We start from the raw sequence: 17575 nt of genomic DNA on the forward strand, positions 1-17575 counted from the left end.
TGACAATTCTTAAATTTTTTGCCAACAACACTGGGGCTACGGAGAATTTGGACCCCTGTATGGTACACCTGCCAACTCTCACGCATAATGCCTGAGTCCAGCATGACCATCCACTTTTTACGTCTCGCACCCATCTTGCCCTCTATAAAAAAATTTAGAGATAAAATGTATAGACCCATTATACCCTAAAATTCATCAATAAAAAGTGTATGCATGTATTAACGAAGCTGTACCGACCGATGACTAATCAGCAGCAGTTCCACCACTACAATTTAAAACAAATAACAGAGGGCGCTATATACACAGTTAATTTTTTTTGTTTCGCGTATATCGGACGCCAAGGTATATTTTGGGAACTGGGAGTCGTCTTTACTGTCATGCAAGCACATGTCAACACGTGTTAAAAGGATTCAGAATTACTTCTCCAAATTTGGGACAATTTAAAGTACTGTAGATTGGAATATCAACAATAGTTGACAAAGTCAAAACTCACTTCAAACTGGAAAAACTCAAAACCGCAAGATTTTTTAAATCTTATGTTTTATTTTATGAGACTTCCCTTGTACAATTATGTTTCTACTCACAATTATACATATAATTTTCATATGGTTTTCACATATGACTACATTATTTGAAAAATCCTTATTTATCTTTTGACCATCAACAGAATATCAAATGATTATTGATCGCACATTATACAATCATAAATGTTACATCACATGGTTGTATATATATTAAGCATATGATCATACCATGATCATGATGATCGTACATGATCATGAATGTTACATTGCATGGTTGTATATATTACATATGATCATAACCATTATGTGGATTATACATTATATATATATACAGTATATATATATATATATATATATATACAGTATATATACATATATATAAATCATATGATCATACCATGATTATCATATCTCACCACAATCACATGATCACAGTGTTTACATCACATGGTGTCACATTATATGATCATACATGATAGAGATCCCACATCACATGATCATAAACATTACATCATATGATCACATCACATGATAATGAATGTTAAACACCTCATGTATCACACAATGTTGCATCACATGTTATAGTATAACATGCGATAATGATTCCCTCGATCATAAATATTACATCACATGATCATAAAGATCATGAATGAAACAAAATACTTAATAAAATATTTAAAATATTCCTAAAAACAGGTTAAAAACAAAATATTTCTTGATATCAAAACCAAACAGGTCTGGTTAACAAATTATGAATATTGTTTTGTTTTTACCAATTTGCTAACTATATATATTTATATAATTATTATGAATGTGTCTAGTTAACACCGGAAAATAAACATTCAATTCTAATGAGATTGTATCTTAAATTACACAAATATGAAATTAACATTTACTATAATACTATTGACATGTAAGATTCTTACAAACTCTAAGTTTAACAATGTTATTAAATACATCTTTATCCATAAACTTATTTCATGTACTGAAACTACTGAAATCAAAATAATTAATGGAGACAATGTTGAAAATTAGTTGGAGCTACAAACAAATAGTACATGAGAAGGCTGGGATAACTTTCATTCTATGATATCTGGAAACTGCTTAGGAACAATAAAGACAACAACAATAATATCGGAATTGATATCACGCATTTCAGCTATGATACAATGCGCTGGTGATTTTGTTATCATTACCCCCGATCGCTGCGCCCCCCCGGTGAATGGGTTACTATTTACAAAACAGCATGAAGTGCAAACTTCTCCCATCCCTGGGGGCATTCTAGTTGTGCTGTAATTGAATACAAACACACACACTGATACATTCAATGCCACGATATCTACCAAGTACTCAATTATATTCCTGGGTGGAGAGAGACACATGTAGGCAAAGCGTCTGGCCCAAGCACAAAAGCGAAATACACAGGTTCGAACCTCAACCTCAAGGTTGAGAGATCAAAACGTATTTGCTGAAAGGGTATAGTACATCTAATAGTATATTTATCTCTATACATTCACTAGTAAAAAATACACCTCTACATAAATAGTAAGTGGAGAATTATTATTGAGGGCGTCCTGTACAATGAAATATATTAAGTTTAGAATCATCAACAATTTAATAATGAGGACAAGTTCCATTGAATAAAGGTACTTAAATATTTAACTACTTCAACAGTTACTTAAGTTACTTGTTCTATGAATGCATAGGTACTGTGGCGCTATTGCATTTAATCACAAGCGACAGACAATAAACTGGGATTTTTAGTGTATTTTTAGAGACAGTCTTTGATATCAAATTAATGATGAAACAAATATTAAAACCTCTAAGAAATAGAAGGCATCAGGGAAACAGGAAAATCCCCAGGCTAAATCAGTGTAGTTAACCATTTACACTTGTCTGGAAATATTTAAGTCATGTGAAAATTTCTGGAAGACTCTTTATAGGTGGATTTACATTGGAGCATTTTTGTTTTTATATGAAATAATTGATTCATATTCAGACTTATGAAAAATGTTAATCAATACACTTTCTTAATTAATTAATTAATTGATTAAATAATAATTGCATTATTTGTTGAGCATAACATTTCTTTTTCAACGCAATGCTTATGGTCCAGCAGTATAAAACCTGAATCATTATTACTTTCAGTCATATTTATGTTGATCCTAAATTTCTAGAAACACTATTCCATTAATTTTTTTATTTATTTTCATACAATTATTTCACAATCACCTACACCTTTTCAAGATTATTCCAATTTTAAAAAGAGTTTCTTTTGTATAAAACAGTAATAATTGAAGCCAGTACAGGATGAATCTATGAGGCTTAAAGGGGGTGGGATTGTTGAGTGGGACTGTAAAGGTTTGGGCGAGCACCAAGACTTGAACCCAGAACCCAGGAATCTTCTACACTATAATTATTGTAATGGACCACGACGTAACTACGTAACTTGGGATTCTTGTCTTGATCTGGCCATGCCAACTAGAAACTATAATTCCTTGAAATATGTTGAATAATTTTCTTCAACATGATGTATTTAATGCATATTATAACAATTGGAGCATTAAAAAAGTATCTAAGAAAACATGACATTTAATTTAGCCCATGGCTCAAGTGGCTTGTAGATTTCCTTGTAATGCAAATTGCCATATTTGGTGAAATTGCTAAATCAAGCTTTCCAGAATGCCAATCAAACAAACACCAATCAATCAGATCATCAGTACTAGAGTTTAGATCATTGGCTATGGCCAGATGCATATAATAATACATTTTTTTTTTACTATAAGACATTAATGTTTAGTGCAATAGCTTATGTTGTCTTAAAATTTTGGATCAACTGCTTAATATATATTCACGATTGAGGGCAGAGTTCTCATAAAAACTTATTCAAAATAAGTATTCCAAAAATCTAACCAGCAAAACATAAACATGAAACAAAGTATTAAACAAAGTTAGTCCAATTCAAAATCAAGATATTATATTACACATTTATTTCAAAATTAGTTCATTGTGTAATTTGAATAAGGAGCATATCTGAAAATAAGATTGATAATCAATACCTCCCAGTTATTGTTAACTTGACACAAGAAAAATTATCAAAATCTGTAAATTTAGTATAAAATTGGCGTCAGGTAAGAAATACAAACATTTTTTATAATTTACACTTGCAATCTGACCTATTTAAGTTTCAAACCAAAACAATACTTTAGATAAGACAGGGATGACCATGATATAATTATTTTTTAAAAAAATCAAACAGCAAGATATTTTGGTTTGTTTTTCTAAGAGATCAATGCATTTTCAAGTCCATCACTGACTTCAATTTTGTGCCACAGTTGTAATTTGGTCATCTATCTGGTGGAAGGACACCTATCTGTTATACTACCAAATTAAAATTGGAATTTAAATACAAGAATTTGATAGAGGAAGTTTTTAATAGTTAACAAGACACCAAACTTTGATTTGTTCAGAATCAAATCAAATTATTGAGCATATAATGCCCCATGGTATTTACACACAGTTTGCCGTATTTAATTTGTAATAAACCTGGCAACTCAAATTAAATCCTCCAATATGTTATCCATCCGCCTTGCTGGCAGCCATCTTGATTTGCTGGTATGCTACTGACCAGATATCTCAATGAAAAGCATTCTTAGAGCATCAGTGTTGCTTGAGGGTTTCTTTTGCAGCCAGAATAAGGGGCACCAAACTTAGTAGAGGCTTAGATTTCTTGAGAAATTTATGCTGAAATTAAGAAGAAATATATCCAATATTAAATTTCAACACTCAACCAACTACACAAAACAAACAAAAACCCAACAATTCAATAAAATATATTTTTACCTCTAGAATTTCTGTATTTCTTAGTTTGTTTAACTTGTAATTTGATTTTATACAAAGTCGCCATATTTGTTATACAATATTTTACTGTTAAGGTTGTTTTTATGCTTGATGTTGGTTTTTTGGAATAAAGACCAATAAAAAAAAAATATATCGTACTTAATTTGATAAACAACCTGCTTTGAATAAATGCCCCCTTGAATAACGTCCCCTCTAGAACGTCCTTTGGAATAAACACCTCCCTTGAATAAACGCCCCAGGGCATTTATTTTGTCCTTCAATACCCCCTAAATGACTGTAAACTAATCTAATGGAAGCAACATCATTCTTAACACATTCTAATAATGTTCTACTTCAATTCAATTACATTTTTCTAACCTGGTTGGGATCACTAAGCCTTTATGATCACTCAATAACACATTTTGACAATAATTAAGTGTTGCAGTTCCACATATTCAGTGAAATTAAGGGAAATATATTTCAGTATATACGTATGCATTTCCTACCAATAAAAATAAAAAATTGCCTTCCTCAAATAAATGTCTCCCTCGAATAAACGCACCTAAAAATCCTTCTCAACAATAAAACCCTCAGGGGCATTTATTCGAATAAATACGGTAAATGAAATAATTGAATGCGGTCTAAGAATAATGGTTACCTGTAAGAGTTCACCACTTGATGCTCGCTTGTCTACATCCATATCCAAACATTTGGACAAGAAATCACGAAATTCTGCTGTCAGTTTCTCAGGGTGCTGAATTTCTGGTGTACCATTTGTTGCTATCAAATACAATGCCTGCGCCAAACAAAAATATACAACTATTAATATATTACATAAAGAATACCTGAATTCTGTAACGCGACATCAGTCTCAGAATTCAGTGTAGTTAATTTGGAACTAAGGATAACTTATTACTAAATTATGTTTATTTATTTATTTATTTCTTGTTTAACATGTGTTAACATCTCAGTTGAAAACTAACTGTTATCCTTATGTTCCCAGGATATGATACACAAAACTTATAATCCTTATCTACTTACTTTAATAATAATAGTACAATACATAAGAAGATTAATGACAATAATAATAATAATAATTTTAATAATAATAACATTAATAGGATTAAATAAGCCAACAATTAAGATGTAAATTGTTTTAACTGTCATCGACTCATCTAATACTATAATTCCTAAGAACAACATTAATATTTATAATGATGATAATAATAACACTAATAAGATTAAATAAGCCTTCAATTAAGATGTTAAATAAATTGTAATAGCAAGGCCTATTAATCAGTCTCAATCATTACTTGCTATAATAAACTTACTCTTATTACCAAATTATGTTTTGGTATTGAAGCTTTTTACTCAGTCTAAATCATTACTTGCTATAATAAACAAACTGTTATTACTAAATTATGTTGTAAAAGCAAAGCCTTTTAATTAGTTTAAATACTGTAATTACTTGATATAATAAATATAACATACTCTGAGAGGATTTTCATTTAGATATGGTGGTTCACCCTCAATCATCTCAATGGCCATGATGCCTAAACTCCATATGTCAACTTTCGGTCCGTACTGTTTCCTAGTAACCACCTCTGGGGCCATCCAGTATGGCGTGCCCACCATTGTGGTCCTCTTGCTGTTCTCAGGAGTTATCTGAGCGCAGAAACCAAAATCAGCTGAAGAGAATTAAAGTGCAACAATATGTTATTTAAAAAACATTAAAACGAAAAAAAATAATATTTTTAAAAAAAATTTCAAATGAATTTGTTCAAAAAATTATCTATGCTGATTGAGAATTAATATCGTACAAATTCTTATAAAAAACTTTTAATTTCACTTTTTATAATTAATATTATATTAAATAATTATTATGCTGGGTATTGTTTATGATTGACTGATTTATTAATCGACTGCTTTTAAGATAATGTATCAAATTATAATGGGGTAAATGCATGTAATAATAATAGTGTTGATGGTGGTGAGGATGACGATGACTATGATAATGAAGATGATGATAAGGATGATGATGATGATGATGATGTGTGATGATGATGACAATGATGACAATGTTTTTCGGTCCTGTTTGACATTGCCTCACATGGGTAAATAAAGAATTTTTGGTCCAGTTTGAAATTGCCCCAGGTGGGTAAATAAAGAATTTTTGAATGATGGTTATTATGCAATGTTAAAACAATTTTCTTGATCGATTCATACTTAGTTTAACATTGCCGTCCATTCCTAGCAGTATATTGTCGCTCTTGATGTCCCTATGAATGACTCCATTGTCATGTAAAAACTGCAGAGCCTGTAAACACTGTACACAAAACAAAACAATTTGACTGCAATCTATACATTTCATAAGTTTCTAGTTTTTGTTTCTAATTTATATAGTGTGATTTGGTGAAATTAAATAAAGATGCTAAAGATAAAGTCACTGTTAAGAAAAAAAAAATTAAGGGACTAGCAGATAACAGGACTTGGTTATAGAGCATTAAGTGTCCAAACTGATCAGCTTCCACGTCTCAAGGTACATGGAGGAATTTTGTTATAGAGCATAAAGAGTGAATGATCAGCCCTCTCTCCACTTTTCAAGCAACATGGAGATAATTATGTGAAACATTTTCAACATTGTAGTTGTGGTTTATAGCAAAGGTAATAAATAGCAGAAGATAGAGCAGCTTCCCAATATAGTGGAACATCCGTTCAAAAGGCATTGTGGGTACACGGAGAGCAATTTTGCATCATCTGTGCAGCGGCGCTATATAGAAATAATAAACAGCAATGAAGGCGCTGCTCTGGTTCATTTGTTTCCTGTAGTTTCTCCACTTAGTAAAATGTTCAAATTTTAGCTCATCCGCAGGAGGGCGAATGTTCCATCGATTTTAATGCAAATACGCGGAGCAGCTCATTCTTCTGCTATTTAATTCTTTGCTTATAGTTAATTGTTAGAATTATCTGCTTGGATTACTCCCCTGATGATGACTGAAGCAATTTAAGCGAAACGTTGAGACATACTCAACAAAAACAACAGTTCTTTTCAGAACTATCTATGTGGTGTACCGCAAGCATTTAATATATTATCTCTTTGCAATGCAAACCTTAACACAATATTAAAAATTATATGTCAAATTATTTTTTGTTTTGTATAAGTATGCACCATCAATGCATGTGAGCCACTGATTCAAAAGCATTTTCCAATACATTGATTGACTGATTGATTGATATAGATTACAAATGGTCCTTCCAATACATTGATTGACTGATTGATTGATATAGATTACAAATGGTCCTTCCAATACATTGATTGACTGATTGATTGATATAGATTACAAATGGTCCTAAAAGATCATCTTTCCATTACCTAACCTACAGGTGATTCCTGGTTAGAGTGCATCATGGGTCCAGCTCCCCAAATGGAACGCAGATCGGCATTAAACATGGTGGAAATAATAACATTTTAACTTACCTCTCTGCAAACACTAGCAATCTGTCCTTCGTCCATACATGTTTCAGTGACAACGTCTGTGAGGGAGCCACCAGCAAGAAACTCCATTACCACCTATGTATCACCATGGTAACAAGAAAAATACACATTTATATATAGTTTTGAAAATAATGCTATACAAATAACATGTATGGATACTTTTTGTTAAGAATATCGATTTGAAAATATAAGACAATAATCAAAATCATTCATACACTAGACAAATTGCTATAGGAAATGCAGATGATTTCACCCAAAAAAATTACAATCATTCATATAATAAACAATAATGATATTAATAGTTATTAATTTGTTTTAAAAAAGTCTTGAAAAACACAATACAACTTGAGTCAAATAAGCAATGTTGGATCCGAAGTTTTTTTTAAATAATGAAAATATAAATTTATTGTCTAATGTACATGCAACTTATTCTGTTTTTCTTTTCTTCTTACATTACTGATCAGAAATATATTTGTATATATTTTTGGAAAACAGTAGATTAAATAATAAAAGAAAATGTAAAATGCTAAATTAGCTAATCACCACCAGCACAATTCATTCAATAACTTACCCACAATTCCTCAGCAACAAGATAACTGTCAACATAGTTGACTATGTTAGGATTCTTGTTCTCTCGCATCACAAGAATTTCATTAATAATCAACTCTTTCTTAGGCTGTTGTTGAAGGTTCATCTGCTTAATGGCAACCTACAGGGAAAAATTATGGAGAGACATTATCAATATTTACAGATTACATTTTAAATAATGGAATACATTAAAAAATCATTATTGTTATGAGACAGATTTCAAAATGGCCAATGGAGATTCAGTTCCCATAGCAATGCTCAACAACAGACAGCTCTCTGCCTATGGCAGTATCCTCTTTTACGGCATTTAAACTATGATGGGGTTATTCACATGAGGTTTTTTTTCTGTTGACAGGTTTAAAATCATAATTTTAAGAAAGCTGTAGGCTAATTTTTAACAAAAGGTGTAGTCATGGGTACTGTTTGAAACATCTTCTTAACTAGGTTGATTTTTTTTTTTTGATTTGATATATTTTACATTCAATGTTACATATTACAATAAAATATTGAGAAAATAAATAAAAAATAGAGAGAAATAATTGATTGAATGCACTGATGACCCATTAAGTCTTGTTTTTGTACAGCACACTTATTTTCAATTGAGATAACCAACAGCTCACATTCGTTTCACTAGCAAATCATGAGATCTTCAGTTTCCCTCCACAGTATTGTCACATACTAATACCACTCCACTACCACACTCATGATATCTTCACATCCCTTTCACTACCACACTCATGATATCGTCACATCCCTTCCACTAGCACACTCATGATATCTTCACATCCCTTCCACTAGCACACTCATGATATCTTCACATCCCTTCCACTACCACACTCATGATATCTTCACATCCCTTCCACTACCACACTCATGATATCTTCACATCCCTTCCACTACCACACTCATGATATCTTCACATCCCTTCCACTACCACACTCATGATATCTTCACATCCCTTCCACTACCACACTCATGATATCTTCACATCCCTTCCACTACCACACTCATGATATCTTCACATCCCTTCCACTACCACACTCATGATATCTTCACATCCCTTCCACTACCACACTCATGATATCTTCACATCCCTTCCACTACCACACTCATGATATCTTCACATCCCTTCCACTACCACACTCATGATATCTTCACATCCCTTCCACTACCACACTAGTCATAATTTGCATATATTTCTCATTTGAATGTAGTTTAATTTACATTACTCATCATATTCGAATTAAACTATAACTTGTTACCAATATCAATCTTCTCTTTACTTACTAACAACTTTGACATTTGACATCATAAACTTTTCGTTGACCCCAGCTGCCTTGGAGGAATCATAGAAATTGAGGACATCCAAGACCGCTTGTGGATTTTTTTGCTGTTCATTCTTGGTGATGTTTGCCATTGTTAGAAGTTTGGCCCAATGCTCTGGCATCCCCTAAAAATAAGTTTAAATGTATTTAATCAAATGAGTTGATACTATGCATTAACAGAAACAGTTTCATAAGATATTAAACCAGTCCTTATATTTTAAGCTGAACGGTCATATGTTGTCATACGGTCATACGTTGAACAATGAACACAACCCCGCTCCCTGGAGCGCTAGACAACGTGATGACATTTGCCGATTGCTGGCGGCAGTCTGCAAGGATCGACGTTAAAAACGATATGTTGCACGCAAGTCGTGGCGCTGTGTTTTTTATAGAATCGTGTTAGCCAACAACCTACAGATGCAGTGAGTGTGAGGCTTTAGAAACACCAGCCTTTAATAAAATCAATTCAATCAACGGAAACGTCTGCCATTTATTCATTCAATCCCAGAAATCAAGGCATTTAAAACAAACTTGTTAACAAAGCTCACTTTAGAATATAAGCCACTGACCATCCCACTGACCTTTGCAACCACCTCCAGGGAGTGATTGCACAGTACGAAGCAGAAGCCTGGCCACTGTGACAAATGATATTATGCCATTGGCTGGAGTAAAATAATGCTCCAGAATACTACACCTCAAATAGTGGATCGATGGATTTAACAAACATTTTGGTACTTATATACACAGCAGTCGGATATGCTACAGGGTCCAAATTATGCCTAAAAGCCTAATTATGCAGAAAACATATTGAAATGTGAATGTATGTATTAATTTATTTGTGATGAATTTAATCAGGCTTTGTAACTCTGTCCACATTATCAAATTTTATGTGACAAAAATTAATGTGACATTTACTAGTGTGGACAGACCATAAACTGAACCTTCATTCAAAAGGGCTCCTACTATACACATTTTATATTATTTTTTCATTATTATTTATTGAATCTCTTAACAATTTCATAAATTCACCGAGTGATTCTGAAGTTTTCTTAAAGTAGTAAGCGTGTTCCACATGACAACCACATGGCAGAAAAAACTGTATCTGAAGACATCTGTCATGTGCATAGGTCAAAGACTATGTATTTAATCAAACCTTCAATTTGAATCTCAATTCAAAGAAATCCTAAAAATATATTTCTGAGTTATATGTCAGAGGTAATATTTAATCAGGCCTCCAATTTGAATCTCGATTCAAAGAAATCCTAAAATATATGCCAGAGTTATATCATATTCAATCAAATATTTAATTTGAATTTTGATTCAAAGGGATCTTAAAAATCTAATTAGTCATATCTGTGTTAAATATACGGTACAGTATATGTTATACAAGTTAAATACTGTATTCAATCAGTACTTCAATTTGCATCTCGATTCAAAGAAATCCTAAAAAGTCTTAGTTACAGGTGTATATTAGACAGTAGGATACTCAATCAGGCTAAATAAAAAATATAATTATTATACTGTGTTAATTATATTATGTCACAAGTTAAATATTCAATCAAGCCTTCAATTTGAATTTCGATTCAAAGAAATCCTAAAAATATGTGTCTGAGTTATGTCAGTAGGGTATTCAATCAGGCCAAAGAGAGCTTAAAATATAATTAATATATGTGTTAAATATGTCACAGGTTAAATACTGTACTCTATAAAAGGCCTATAACTTGAATCTTAATACATATTACAGTAAAACATTAACATTGATTAGTCTTGCACAGGTCAAAGGTTAAATATTCACAAACTAGACAAATTCTGTTAATTAAACAATTTTTTATATTGTTCTCGCCTCAATTAAGGTGTTTGGAAGGTGTTTGGAAGGGTGGGTTGCTGGCTAGCATCACTGAACCTGTTTCGTAAAGTGTCAGAATATTACAATCACTGAGCGATAGCCAAGTGTAATAATTGAATGTCTCATCTCATTTGCATAAATCGCCTAGCAGTGCAGTTGGCCCCTGGGGAACTACGCTTGTAGCAATGACGCTCTTCGTAAATTGAAATTCTCACAGTACATCCAGGACAGCATATTTTTTCTATGAAAATTAGATTTTTTGAAAGCTTGCTAATAATATTAATCTAATCAAGATAAACATGGAGGTTGGGTAGCACTTAACGAAAATTAAATATGCACTGTACTCTACTTCTTATGTTTGATATGCCTAACGTAATACGCCCTCGGATCACACTTTGCCAAATTAAATCTTAAATATTACAATTATTATTCCCATTATTAATTAATAATTTAAAAAAATGTGAATGTTGATTAATATTCAATAGCAACATTTACAAATGCCAAAATGAATAATCAATAATCATACCGTTATTAAAACCATATCAATTCACACGTTCCTGGATATTATTTTGCTAATTGCAAAAATAGCCAAATATCAAATGATGGCTGCTAATACAGGTAATATCCCAATAATGGACCTTTACACTAAGCCCCACTCCTTGGATATTGTTGATAAATCAAGATTTTTTTTATTCCTTGTTTCGTGTACTTACTTCTTTAAAGATTATCAGAAGAGGGCGGAATTAAAATAAAAATAAAATGTTGTTTTCTTATTTAGCAAATAGTTTTGCCAAAATCATCCGGACGGAGGAGAAAATAAAAATAAAATTTTATTGGTGAATGTAAAATATCATGGTTAAAATGCTTCAAATTACATAATTTGGAAGAAATATACATATCTTATCCCTGGAGATTTCAAGGCAGTGGAGGGCATAATAAAAAATTGTTTAAAACCTCCATTTACCTCCCTATTATAATAGCATAGTTAAACCTCTCTTTGAATGATTTTGTTGATATTGTTTGAGTCTGGAGGTAACTTAAGAACTTTTTGAATAAGAAAGATTTGTAGGCAATATTTGAACTTTCTTATGACTTACTTACTGTAAATATGTAACTTTGGGGCCAATTATTGTATCCTTCTTGCGTTCAAAATTCTCTTTGGCTGGATGACTTCATTACATAGTTATGTAATTAGCAAAAATTCATATTACAAAGATGCCCAATAGGCTTCCTATATACTGCCTAATTTGAACCATGAAAAAATAATTGCTTTTAATATTTCCCCGAGCTTTCCTTTGGTGTGCGTGCACCCCCAACCCCTATGCATTCCACTGCGTAACCCTTGTGAGGGAAATAAAGCTGTACTGACAGGTACCTATTTCTTTTGACAGCTCATGATAGAAATTCCGGGGAAGGAGATTGCACACACGAAAACAAGAACCTACATTCAAATTGTAAAGTCAGTTTTCATGGATATGAATTCAAAGTGTACACACAGTTATTCCATTGCAGTCACCCGACAGAAATCATGGTGATAACTCAGGTACAGTATGTCCGTGGAACTATAAATTTATTACTATGTCATAAGTTGAACAAGTATGGCTTGTATTTTCACTTTCGTAGTAGTAATGAAAAGTAAATATAATGTATAATTAACTCTTTCCATTAAACAACTTAAATTAAAAAACAAAATATCTAACAAATTATTTGGTTTATATAAAGTACATTGCACCAAGAATTCCAATACACTGTTGGCTGCACTCATTACAAAACTATTTAAATTGATTACTCAAAGTACAGGTTCATTAATCTATATAATTTTAATTTATTCCTGGCAACAGAAAAACTTTCATTCATTTGTTATGAAAAGAGATTTAAATAACAAAAGAGAAATAACAAATCCAATTGCGTACAGTATATTGCTAGCACCCTAAGCTTATGCTATTATCGAGTGAATAATACTTTTGTATTGCTGTACTTTCAGATGGAGTTAAAGGAAATTGAGATGTGTTCTTAATATCTATTATAAGTGCATTAAACTTTAATAAACAAAACATTAATGCTAATATTAGTAAAATTATTATAAAAACAAAAAAATGTACTCATTAAAACCAACTTATGATTAATGTAGACTTAATCAGGAGATTTTATTTATAAAATTACAAAATAATTTAAGTATGGATCATAATAAAATGATTTTCTTTACATTTTTACTGGTAACAATATTATTGCTTTTGGACCCCCCATAATAATAATACTACTGTAAATATTTGAGCAATTATTTAGCACTCTTTACTGGCTGATGGGCCTCAGAAATGCATCAATTTCAACTGTATGACATTTTTGGATGATAAAATATACTACAGAACATTTTAAAGATAGTAAAATTATAATAAGTAAATAACTCAGGTATCGGAATATCTAAATTACTATTTTTTTTCTGAAATTTCCACTTTTTCCTGGCAGCGGGTGTGCTAATTAGCCAAAAATAAAATGTTATATTTATTTGAAATCATCAATATTTGCAGTTGGCAGGTTTGCTAAACAAGGTATAAAAACGTCTCACTTAAAGAACCCACAAAACGACAGTGTAAAAACATACGCGAACATGTGCGTTTGTGGACAACACGTTTGTTGGACACGCGCGCATTCCTAGACATTTTTTGATTGGTCAGTTGTTAAGTTCGATTGACACTCTGGTAAGGTCTATAATGTTTCGATGGAAACATTGTAAAATCGCTTATACATTATTCAGCATTTATTTTAATCTTTTTAATCTAAAAAATTATGACCTTTCCAATGAACTTAAATGTTCTTCCAATCTCCATATTTTCAAGCAAATCTTCATAAAAATTTTTGATTTTATCCATTGTCATCCCCGAAACTTAGAAATACCGGGTTGGTGTCCGGCGTGGGATAGTTTCACTGGTAGTTAAGATATTATGTTTTTGTTGTTTTCTTTAATTCATTTTGTTTTCAATAATTTTTTTCTTTTCTAATTATGTTTGGCCTTGCACGACCTTGATGAAAAACACCCATGGGTGATTCAAGTGTCTCCGTGTTTAAATAAAGTATATTATTATTATTATTATTATTATTATTATTATAGAGGTCTCTATGATATGCGGTCTATAAGTCGACCATTATTATTATTATTATTATTATAAAGTTATATTCTCAATGACTGTTTACTTTTGCTGGCTTGCATCACAATTTTTACCAGTGCTAGACACCTTTACGAACAGCCCTCAAAGGAAGTAATCATCTAGGTCTATGCTATATTTAGACATCAAAAGAATATTGTAGCTGGAATGGCTAACTTTTATAATGACAATCCAGAATGCTTTTAATGCATACTTCTGAGAAAGCGGATTCCAAGTTGTATTTCACAGGATATGAATATTTAAACAGATGTGCCGACATGTTAAAGTAAGTAAAAATGAACAGACATGTACTGTAGCTATATCCACTAATTTATTCCTATTCCATCTACCAAACTGAGATGCAAATATTTTTCATTGTAAAAAAAAACTAGGTAGTAGTACTGTAGATCATACGTTACATGCGACCAAAAAATTAATTGTTATAAATGTGACCAAAATATTTATATTTTGTTGAAATAGGCCATGAAATACATTTAGGACCGAAACATATGTACCGGTAGCTCTAAAGTAAAAGAACACCTTGTAGTTTAATTCACTAGGAAAATGAAGAAAAATAAGAAAGATAAGATCCTGAATAGAAACAGGTGGGCTATACTGGAAATGTTATATACTGTAATATATGACTTACAAATTGCAGGTAATTCTGTATACTCAGGAGTATATTAAACTTTAATCTTTAAAAATAAGCAAACTTTATAGACACATCTTGCATAGCACGTTGATGGACTTGCTTACACAAAGAAAATAATTACACTGCATTGATGTAACACTTGTGTTCAGCGTTTGAACCGTATCTGTCTTTACTATAACCTTTACAGGGGCGGATTTGGCCGGCCCTTTTGGGAAGTAAAAAAAGAAAAAGAAAAAAAAAAGAGGGAAAAAGAAAAAAATAATAGCCCAGAATGTCTCAAATGTTATGTTCGGGCGTCTAGAACACAAAAATTTCGCGGGGCCAAGCCCCCGGACCACCTACGACAGTGTTGTCTCAGTCGGCCCAACTTTCGGCCCCACTTCCGGCCCCCCCTTTTGGACATTTCTGGATCCGCCCCTGCTTTATTAAATTTTCTAACAGGCTGTATTTGGCCCGCAAAAACCTACTGAGAACCTTGGCTCTATACTGTACATTCAACAAACAAAAATATACAATGTCAGTGAGTAGAGAAAAAAATCAGAGAACCTTATTGTGTAGCTAATATATCCCTTAAAAATAGTATTTATACATCTTTAGGGAGAACAGCTTTTCATCATCAAAATTTAAGTACCGATTCTAATCAGGATTAGTTCCTACTTACGGTGAATTCGCCTGTGACGATGTCAAATCCCACATGAACGGTGTGTTCAAAGCTCGTAGGTAACGAGATCTGCGGTCTGGCTTTGACATCTGCAAAAAAAAAGTAAATATATACTAATACTTGTATAATATCCTTCAATTCATTGACATGATTTGTTCTAAAAAACAAGTTATCCATTCACTGTACTAAAAAAAAAATCTGTAACAAGAAAAGAATCTGGACCTATGGTGTAGCTGCAAGACGAAAGGCTTCACATGGTCATTAGGTTGAGTTCAATGGTGGTCACATTTATTGGGCTTGAAATATGTACATGAGCTGCTTTCCAGCCAAAAGCATTATACAGAATTATAAACAGGATGTAAATGATTGGTAGCAGGCTGGTACTATCAGGGGGTTCCAGGGGGTTCTATGGACAACACCAAAAAGTAAAAGAGCCTGCTACACACATTTAGAGAATAAAAAAATTATACGCAATATGCAGCCAGTGTAGGACGCCCACTGCCATTCGTATGCTTTTTATTACCAAGTACTGCACCGCACATGGTTTGTTTGTTTGTTTATCTGTTTTCCACATGATACAGTAAAACACTTTGCAGAGGGCAGTAAATTTCCTTATTTTTCGTATCATCGAAGCGGGCGCACTGCCTATAAACTCACACATAGTGGGCGCACTCCAATACGATGATGGCGACTTTAGCAACTAGGGGAGTGATGTATTTACAACGGGAGTACGCTCTAATACTCTTTGACAACACTTACAAAAAAAACCCCCCAACTTCATGAAACATCAAAACATACAATTTTGCTGTTTAGATAACACAGTATTAATAAACTTATGAAGCAATGGGAAGCATTGCTAACTACTAGCAGAAAAAAATTTGTCAGAAAAAACCCAGCTTTACTAAGTATCAAATCGTTTACTAGAGTATTTACTAGAGCATACTCAAACTAATAATAACTCAATTTACTAAAGGAAGTATCATGATTTAGACACAAGTTGGTTACAGGAAGGAAACAAGCAACACAACTGACAGATTGTGTCTTTGTTAGCAGTCACATCTGTTTAAAATCAACTTAATTTTGTCCAGCTATTTCATTCAGAATGTTTTTCATTGATCATTCGTTTACGGTAGTTTCAATTCTACCTTGGTTATTTTTTTTTTTATTGCTTTTGAAGGAATGTGCTTGTTCATTGCAACCTTCTCTACTGTAGTTCACTACTCTCTAGGGGCCCGTTCGAGCGAAAAAATATCCGTGCGATTTTCCAGTTAATTCACCGGTACACACTTTCTAAAACCGCTCGGACACGCGCATAATACCTTACCATCTGGATTATCCGCGACAATTTTGACCACCAAATTGCTGGGTAGAATTCCATGTATGAGATGGCCTTGGAGCCGGAGAAGATGATAAATCAACCTTAATTGCTTTGTCAAATGGTTCGTCCACAGCAAGTACCCGCTGTCGTCGCGCTCTTCTTCGCCTCCTCATGTTCACGGC

The 17575-nt window shown here is 32.5% G+C and overlaps 1 protein-coding gene across 1 annotated transcript in view; it reads right to left on the reverse strand.

Annotated features, from left to right (window-relative positions):
- Positions 1 to 523: 523 nt before the first annotated feature.
- The window catches only part of LOC117117908 (serine/threonine-protein kinase PAK 1-like), a 21913-nt gene continuing 4861 nt past the window's right edge, over positions 524 to 17575 (reverse strand). Inside the window, exons 3-10 of the mRNA XM_033262388.1 lie at positions 16076 to 16164; positions 9740 to 9898; positions 8432 to 8569; positions 7843 to 7935; positions 6591 to 6690; positions 5856 to 6052; positions 5023 to 5160; positions 524 to 4268 (exon numbers count right to left, since the gene is read on the reverse strand). Of these exons, the coding sequence (XP_033118279.1) occupies positions 4185 to 4268; positions 5023 to 5160; positions 5856 to 6052; positions 6591 to 6690; positions 7843 to 7935; positions 8432 to 8569; positions 9740 to 9898; positions 16076 to 16164 (998 nt within the window). The 3' untranslated portion in view covers positions 524 to 4184. The remainder of the gene's footprint in view (positions 4269 to 5022; positions 5161 to 5855; positions 6053 to 6590; positions 6691 to 7842; positions 7936 to 8431; positions 8570 to 9739; positions 9899 to 16075; positions 16165 to 17575) is intronic.

This window comes from Anneissia japonica, unplaced genomic scaffold (assembly GCF_011630105.1).
Source record: "Anneissia japonica isolate Jap-2015-1 unplaced genomic scaffold, ASM1163010v1 scaffold287896_len759773_cov187, whole genome shotgun sequence".
In the NCBI taxonomy this organism is placed as follows: Eukaryota; Metazoa; Echinodermata; class Crinoidea; order Comatulida; family Comatulidae; genus Anneissia; species Anneissia japonica.